We start from the raw sequence: 8,932 nt of genomic DNA on the forward strand, positions 1-8,932 counted from the left end.
GCATTACACCCAAAATGCAAAAGTTGATTATAAGATTTACGAATACAAACCAACTATATTGTTTACCTCAACCAGTCTGAGTGATTAATAAGGTGAAAGTATTATAAAGAATATTCCTGATACTATTTAGCTATTATAGATATTTTTTATCTTGAGTGTTATATATTTATAATTTGTTGTAATAAAAACAATCTGGTGTCGAGATCGAGATATCAATGTTCCGAACTTCCGAAGTGGTAGTATACAAAACGTCACCGGGGAAGGTAGGGGGTGACCAAGATGAAGTGTTTTATATGCATTTTCGCCTTCATTATTCACCTAGCATGTGCTGTGTCATCAAAAAATGGCCCGGTAAGTATGAAGAAATGCTGGAAGGAGGTAGAAGGGTTGACATTTGTGAGGTGAGTGTAGCATGATGAAAAACTTCTTGATTTTGCTTGGTCATGTTGCCAAAAATCACGTGACGATTTGTAGTTGACAGGCATGCTAAGTTAACCAGTATATATTCCTTAATTTTTCTGCTGGTTGAAGTGGTCGAGTTAGTGTTCTGTTTGGTGTCAGGGTGACCCGATGGCACTTTGATAGGGCAAACTTGGTTGGATTTAGAAATATCTTGCTGACATTCCATGGCAGTCTTTACTGATATCAATTCTGTTCAGTCCCACATTAATGACGTATTACTAGCTGGTATGGATTTATTCATACCAAGTCAATAGTTCACCAAAAGATCCCCCATCTTCCTTCCAGTCCCCAAAAGGATGATGGTGGACTGCAAAATGAGAGCAACTTCAGCCTTCATTTCACTTGGCTTATGTTTTTGATGAACCTGGGAGTACAGCAAACATTAAATTTTATTTCAGTTCTTGGGCTGTGAGACAGAGGCCTTCCCACCTAATAGGAGGTGAGTGCTGTGTGTTTCAAGCATTGTGTGGTAGTCTGTCAGAAATCCATTTTGTTTCTTGCTGAAGAGTAATGGTTGTGTGGTTCTACCTTTTTTTTTTTTTCCCCTACTCTGTCAGCCTAAAATTGCAATCCCCATCTAGAATGTTAAGTTGCAATAGGAGATTAACACTAGAATATGATGCTGATCATGAGGAAATGCTATAGAAAGGATGAAGGGCCATAGTATTGTCTTATCCTACCCCTGAAATAGGTGAAATAAGCTACAACAGGACAGAAATTTGGGCCACGGTAAGGTAAAAAGGCCATTGTTATCAAGCTTGTTTCCAAATACTGTATCACTCATTGTTGTACTTTCCAGGGTCAAAAGTAACCACCCATTTATTACTTATATGGTACTCTGTCTGATTGTGGCAAGAATAATATTAAAAGTATGGCTAAATGATGTTGGAATATGTTGGGAAAGTAAATCTTTGGTGTGTTGTAATATGTGAGCAGATCTACCTGGCTAATAGCTGTTTTGTATGTTTATAGTGCGGCTGTACCCCAATACACCATCAACCTCGACTTGCCGCCAGAACAACGATGGACACAGCTGATCAAGGAGAAGAGAGTGCCGGTAAGGGTATTTGTTGATTTAGGAGTCATAACTGAGGGAGAGAAGAGAGGATATGAGTAAATGTGTAAAGAAATGGAAAACAGTAATGTAACTGCAGTACTGTAACATATCACCACTGGAGAGGGACGCCTTCCTTTGGTGGACCAATATAACTGGGTGGCTCCATTGCTTATCTAAGTAACATCCCTCAGTTTCTTTCTTATCCCCTAAAAAGAGTATGATAGACTAAAGAAGGGCATTTGTATTGTAGCAGTCCACCTGGTTCTCATACAGATGAGTCATGGACTACAAACTCTTCATCAACATATATTTTTCTGTTTTACAGATGGTGGCATTGATAGAGGATGTAAGGAACCTGACTCAAAGTCTCTTCGGCATGAGAATCTTCAATATCATCATGGATAATCTTGGCTCGGTAATGTTCACGCACATGCACATGCACTCACAAGCAGAGAGGCCAAAAGAACAGTGACTTTTGTGGTTACTGTTTTTCTGAAGTCTCAACTTGCATTCCTCCCCTCATTACTGCAGACATGCAGCACCCATCCATCAACTCACTTTCACCCCTTGTCTGTCCAACTCTGTAATGCAGGAGTCGGCTGGTACATTCTCTTTCATGTACTTTATGCAGCTGGTCAACTCAGGAACTGTCTTCCTCTTTATGAGTGTTCACTGCCTATGATCTCCAGTTTTGTAAGTGCACTGTGTTCTGGCATCCCCAAATGAAAGAATCTTGAATTTCTTTCTTTCTTGTTCAATATAATAGGGAAAGTCTGAGTTTTGTATCTGTTTTCTGAAGGTTCTTTCTTTTATACATTAAAAAATTTTACCGCATATGTTTCATACTCATTACTGCTGCATGACTTAACCCTGTGCATACCATTCAGGTGTATGACTCGTTACCAAGCCCATACCGGGAGGAGATTGGAGGCATTGCAGGGGCATCTGGACTGTTGAAGGAAGAGGTGACCCTTTATAACATCTTCTATGAGGTGTTTACATACTGCACATCCATAATAGTACAGGACACATCGGGAAAGCTCTACCATGGACGCAATCTGGACTTTGGTCTGTTTATGGGGTATGTGTTTGGAAGTACTTGTAAGTACCGGTATATTGACATGCATTTGATACTCTTCTCTTGAAGCCAGTCCCCTTCCTGAACTCAAACATTTCTAGATCATACCTCACAGATGAGACTGATATAAGCTTATTATCTTAGGCCACATCTGCACCAAATACTTGCTGGTACAGGTGCATCACTGTAACCAGTAGAAGTTCTTGCCCAAACCTACCCATATTCATTGGGGCCACTCGTATGGGTTAGCGATTCAGAACTCTGCATGGTGTGGACATGGCGTTGGTTATTGATTCATCTGTCTTTTGAAAATAGCTGGGACCGACATGAGCACAAATGGCGAGTGGCAGAGCTGTTGAAGCCCCTGGTGGCGCAGGTGAACTGGACGAAGGGCGGCAAGAATCTGTATCAGTCTATCAACTATGCTGGCTATGTGGGCATTATTACTGCAGTCAAGAAGGTGAGCACTTCTCACTGAGCAGAGAGAGCGAGGGACAGAGACAGAAATGATTGAGAAACGAAGTACGAGAGGAGAAGTGTCATGAAGGAAGATAGAGAAAAACAAAAAAAAAAAGTAATAGGCTGAGGGAGATGGACTGACTAAATGAGTGTACTTGGGAATGGAAGTAGTATTAAGAAGGAAGAGCAAGAAAGAGATCAAGGAAGGTGCGGTGTAGTATGTATTTTGATTAATATAAACACAACATGGCAGAGTCAGGATTCCAGGGGTATGAATGATGAATGTATGAAAGTTTGGTCCATTTAACTGGGCAGACTTCTAGTTAGTTTCTCCTATCAGTTTTTTAATTGCTCTCTGAATGCTTTCTCGCCCCATGCTCGGGTTGGAAAAGAAATGTGGATGATGATGATGATAAAATGTGATATTGATGCAGGAGTAAACACTGCACAAACAACCAGAGCTTGACTTAACAACCCTTCAACCATCACAGGGCCACTTCACCTTCAGCCTGGATGAGCGGTTTGGCCTCAATGGTGGTTATATGGGGCTCTTGGAATGGATCCTCTTTCATGACCATAACCAGAAGTGAGTACATTTATTTATTTACGTATTTTACTGCCTTTCCATTGCACTTCTTCATGATTGTCACTATATTATTGTGTTAATATTGTAACTCAGCATTCAAGAAGGAGAGATGACAGTTATTGGCCATCAAAATGAAAATAGTATATTAGCCAGGATTCCCCAGTGTTTTATTATCTTTTCTTGTATCTTTTTACTGTAACTTGGCATAGAATTTCTATCTCTTCACTATGAATGCTGTATTGTCACAGTAGATAAACAGTGAAAAATATCGCTTGTCATAAAGAAGTGTTATCAAATGTATGTGGGGCTGTAGTATCGTCTTTTCCTAACAGTGAACAATGTGAAATAAGCTGCAAAAGGATGAAAATCAGAGTCACGATAAGGTAGAAGAACTGTAGTCTCTTATTTCATCACCATTTCTACAGGTGGGTGACGTTCCTGACCCGTGAGGTGATGGAGGAAGCCAAGAATTATGATGATGCCCTTTTGCGTCTCTCGCACACCCGCCTCCTTGCTCCTGTATATTTCATACTGGGCGGTACCAAGCCAGGCGAGGCAAGTGGTAAAATATTAGTGCAGTTCAGGCATTGTTTTAGTCAAGAATGTGTTTGACAGTATCACAACTTTTTCCTTACAGTTGGTGCCGTTAATGTGAAGAAACTGGGTGTTGTTGTTGTGGCTCTAGGTTCTTCTGGATGTGAACTGGTGGACTGCAGAGAAGTTTCCCACTTCCTGCAATCTACCATACTTCTTTTAGGGAATAGGGAGGGAATAGAGGGATGTGTGTAAAACTTGGTAGCTTCCCAGATTTATCTGTGCCAGCAATCCAAGCAGTAATCAAGAGGGATGTTGAGATGGGGGGGATAAAAAAAAAATCCATATATCAGTTCAGAGAGAGAGAGAGATTCTAACAAATCCCCTCACAAAGCCACCAGTCTTCCACAGGCTACACTTATCACATGAAGGAGGATAAGATTGGGGAAAAATAACAGTAATGCAATGATTGCAGGAACTTTAGTGGTGAGTGAATAGGAATGTGGCTTATTCAGTTGGGTACCCTTTTTTTTTTTTTTTACCCTGGCTCTCTGAACGCAGCCTCATTCCACTTTGGGGTGGGAAAGGATGTTTTTTGATGATGATGAAGAATACCAATAGTACATTTATACAGCAGGAAATCTTACATATCCCATACTCCACAGGCTACAATCATCACACGCTGGAGGGACAACTTCCACACAGATGATATTGGCTCATCTAAATTTCCATGGTACCTTGTAGAGACGAATTACGACACATGGGAGTCCCCCCCTTTTTTCGATGATCGACGAACCCCCGCCATCCACTGTTTGAGAGAGGGCCAGCAGTATAATGCATCCATGAGGCTGCTCTACAATGTCCTTTCTACTAGACCTGTGTTTAATAAGGTGGGGAGAGAGAGAGAGAATAGACAGGTACTACTGTAAGAGTTAAAAGTCTCAACAAGCTTGGTAACTAGCCTCATAATTCATCAGTCTTTGACTGGAAACAGCCACAGTTTTATCAGAGTCCTGGCTAAGGCTTACACATTGTTACAGATCTTACTGCATATCTGAGACTTTTCCCAGTGGTTTCGAGCAACTTTTGGGAAGTAATTACCTGGTTTTGGCCCTTTGTTTGGTTTTTAGGCCTCACAAAACATAGTCATATGGGAACCATTCCCAGTCCCATTATGGAGATTAGTTAAAAGGAATTGTGGCACCATTTTATACATGTACGTAGATATGATACCATTATCATACTGAATGAAACTTTCTTTACAGCTGACGACATATACGAGTCTGATGGAGGTGAATGACGGGAAGCTGGGTGCATGGCTGCGGGACTGTGAGGATCCATGCTGGCCCTGGTAGATGGTTGTAATGTCATACAGTACAAACTCTCTAATCCAAAAGGTTCGCATACATTGGCTTTATGGGAAATGAAGTATTTTTTAATGTAAAATCACGTTTATCGACTAATGTGAAAAATCGTGTAATACTTAGCGTATGGTACAATTAGCAGTAAGTCCAAAGAACTATTCTGTATTATTAATTTATTATTTATTCTTTTATCGTCATCGTCATCATCCGGACCTCCTTTCCCACCCATTAGATAGGATTGATTGCATAAAAAAATATATTGGAAAGTGGAAGTTGTGGAAATGCTGTACAGTATTACTTATGAATTTGAGAGTTTGTATTGTACTAACGGGGTGGCGGTGGTACAATCGGAAACTTACTTGTCTTGTAGGCAAGAGGTACAGAGTTCACTTCCCAGGCTGACCACAGAACCTATAGACAGGATTTCCTTTGCCCCTGTCTATTTGTTCCTAGAAGTGAAATACAAACCTAGATGTAAATTTATGTGATATTCTGGGAGAAGGAACTGTGGGCTACTATCACACACAAATATACAACAACTATCTCACATGCACCCAGCCTCTTCTTGCCATACTGGTACCCTTTCCCAAATTGAACTAAGCCATCTTGGGAAGGTTTCATGGCTGTGACCCACTGTAATGGAGACATTCAGTCCTGCAGTGGACTATAAAGGACTGCACATTTTTTTTCTTCATGCTTCTAGTCTATTGACTCTACCTGATGGTGGAAGGCAGGATGAAGTGAAGATGATTTGTTTGTTGTCACCTCCTCTAGGATTAGGCATCTGATTGTAGATAAAATATATAGGTCCACAGAAGATGAAAGGACTCCTGTGTTTATACTTAGCAAATGTTCTGACACATTCCAAAGAAGTCACAATTCATCGAATCTTCATATACCATTGTGATATAGGAAAGTATTTAGAGGATCTGTACCCTCAGTGTTATTAAGAGATTTATTATGAACAGATGTTCCTTTTCTTAATACATATTTGCCTATTTGTTTCTTTGTGCATGTTGGGAGGAGCCAGGCTTTTAAAGACTTTGATGATTTGCAAACTGTTGTGTGGCCCTTTTCACTTTTTGATAGTTCTGGTATTTTGCTTTCTTATTCTTTGTTTCTGAATCCAACCTCTCCCTGTCATTTAGGGAATAAAGGTTGATGGTAACAGTAATTCACTCGCTATTCTGCCGACTCTTGTTTGTGGGTCTTCATCATCATCATCATCATCATCATCATCATCATCATCATCATCATCCTGACCTCCTTTCCCACCGTAGGGCTGGTGAGGAGTAGCAACATCTGGGTCTTACCTCACATTATCTTGCCAGTGAGGATAAGGAATGATAATGATGATGGTGATGGTATTTTTCTCACTTTAATGCTCTCTGTTTTTTGCTGGATCCTACCTCACCACATATTGTGGTGGGACTAATGGTTGAAATGATGATGATGATGATTAATGGTATATATTTTTATAAGCATTTGGTTATTTACTGGAAGATGACGGGTGTTCTTGTGATTAAATGTACCAGTCAGAGCAATGACCTTATCTTGTGCTTAAGTGAAAACCACCCAAGAGGAACCATGAGGTTAACTGAGTGTGTAATGTCATTATATTACCCCATTTGAGGTGCAGGGACCTCAGGCTAGGCAGCCATCATCATTCAGACTGTAGGTGGGAAAAAAGGTGAGGATGATGATGACAATGAGGAGAAGGAGAATGATGATATATGCCCCCACCAGGAGTGAAGGCTAGTCATCTACCCTTAACCTCTTCAGTGCAGTGATATATTTTAGATTTTTATCAGTCCAACCATCAGACTTTTTTTCTTCCAACTTAGGAAAGCTTTCTCATACTGAAGGGGTTAATGAATGCAATATCTAACCTCTCCAGTTAGAAAAGTCACTCCAGAGTTGAATAAAACCATCTGGAGATAGAATAAAATATCAGATTCAAGATGTAAGATGCCTAGGACTGTGGTAGCTTAATCTTATGTCCCTACACCACAAAAGGGTTCATATGGAACTAAATTTTTTACATCCTTTTCATAATTATTTGTTTATCTTTGTAAACCCCACCTTCATGGGTCTAGCAATAATTTGAAACTATCCTGGTGTGAAATTGTCCTTGTATTTTGCATAATTCTCACTTCTTTTTTTTTAGTATTCTGTATATATTTATCACCCCATTGTTAGGTGGGAAAGGTATCTAGTTGGTGATGGTAAGTATAATTATGATGGTGATGTTTTTTTTAGGTGAATCCCTTCTGTCAGATACTGTAATTGGCTGTACCAGTTTACCCAGTCCCATCAAAGCAAGAGGTTCCCTAAAGTTTATCAAAAATGTCTAGAGGTCACAAGAATTTAAAAAAAAAAAAAAAAGTTATTGTATTCAAGGTGAAGATTGGGCTATATTTGGTTCTGCTTAACATCCGGGCTGCTGTAATCCACTCTTAACTAAACAGCATTGTCTGTCGTTACCTGAAATAGTGTTAACACTTTTGATTTGTCCTGCTTCCAGACTATTTTATTGAACTTGGAGAAAGGCCTCATATTGAAGGGGTGTATTAAGGCTGCATCTGACCTTTGTAGTTCAAAAAGTCTTTTGTAAACTAAATAAAATCATTAGGAGATGACAGGAATGAAAGGAAAAAGACCTCTTGGCTTAGTGGGTTTACCCCTTCTCTGTGGGGGTCTGTTTTAAGTTGAATAAGATCATCTGGTTGTGGCAGGAGTGAAACATGCATGTCCTCAGATTGAAGGGATTAGAATCTGCATAAACCATCTAGAAAGTGATTGTTAAAAAAAAAAAAGAACTTTTCCACCCTAGGGTGGGGTGAGGTAGAAAAAATGTGGTAATGAATAAACTTGTTTGCATAACATTGATATTTATACCCATAACAGAATTCAGCAGGTTTCAGTCACATGAGTGAAGTTGTCTGTTGTTAAGTGGAGTAAAGTACGGAGCTTCTTAACCATGCATAGGCAAAAAATTTTCACATTTATCCTGTCCTTCCAGTCGCACTTAGTAGATAGCTGTATGGGACAATTCTCAGGTGTATGCAAGGAAAACCTGTGTGCACTGTACCGATGTGGTGCGTTAGCTCCATTGTCCTAATTTAAGTTTTAGATGTCTGGTGATCCAGTGAGCCATGGCACTCCAACCATATGTGACCCACAAGGGTCCAAATGTGAGGGATGGTGGAGGTTTTTTTTATTTTTTTTTTTTTATTTATTTTTTTTTTTATGCATGGAAGAAGGAACCAAAGGCTAGGAGTTTACTGATTGCTGCCTCAAGGAAAAAACAAAAATGATAGCAGAGCCAAATTCAAGATTCATTGCTCATGAAATAGTGGCAAGAGCTGAGCAGCTGGTCACTCTTGCTTTGA

The 8,932-nt window shown here is 39.8% G+C and overlaps 1 protein-coding gene across 1 annotated transcript; it reads left to right on the forward strand.

The window, feature by feature from the left end:
• Window positions 1–226: 226 nt before the first annotated feature.
• Window positions 227–8,423, forward strand: LOC145403054 (acid ceramidase-like). The gene is made up of 10 exons (XM_080274899.1): window positions 227–351; window positions 861–901; window positions 1,435–1,519; window positions 1,845–1,934; window positions 2,407–2,600; window positions 2,913–3,057; window positions 3,548–3,642; window positions 4,068–4,197; window positions 4,842–5,066; window positions 5,442–8,423. Exons 1-10 carry the CDS (start codon window positions 280–282, stop codon window positions 5,529–5,531), a joined length of 1,167 nt encoding a protein of 388 aa, XP_080131025.1. The 5' UTR covers window positions 227–279; the 3' UTR covers window positions 5,532–8,423.
• Window positions 8,424–8,932: the final 509 nt, after the last annotated feature.

Source organism: Coenobita brevimanus, chromosome 60 (assembly GCF_032717465.1).
Source record: "Coenobita brevimanus isolate Jiangsu-jjx chromosome 60, ASM3271746v2, whole genome shotgun sequence".
In the NCBI taxonomy this organism is placed as follows: Eukaryota; Metazoa; Arthropoda; class Malacostraca; order Decapoda; family Coenobitidae; genus Coenobita; species Coenobita brevimanus.

Excerpts from the sequence above, each read along its gene's own strand:
- LOC145403054 (XM_080274899.1), top strand. The coding sequence starts at position 280 with ATGAAGTGTTTTATATGCATTTTCGCCTTCATTATTCACCTAGCATGT. Across the intron at positions 3,058-3,547 it reads TTATTACTGCAGTCAAGAAG|GGCCACTTCACCTTCAGCCT; the intron begins GTGAGCACTTCT and ends CAACCATCACAG. Across the intron at positions 4,198-4,841 it reads GCGGTACCAAGCCAGGCGAG|GCTACAATCATCACACGCTG; the intron begins GCAAGTGGTAAA and ends CATACTCCACAG.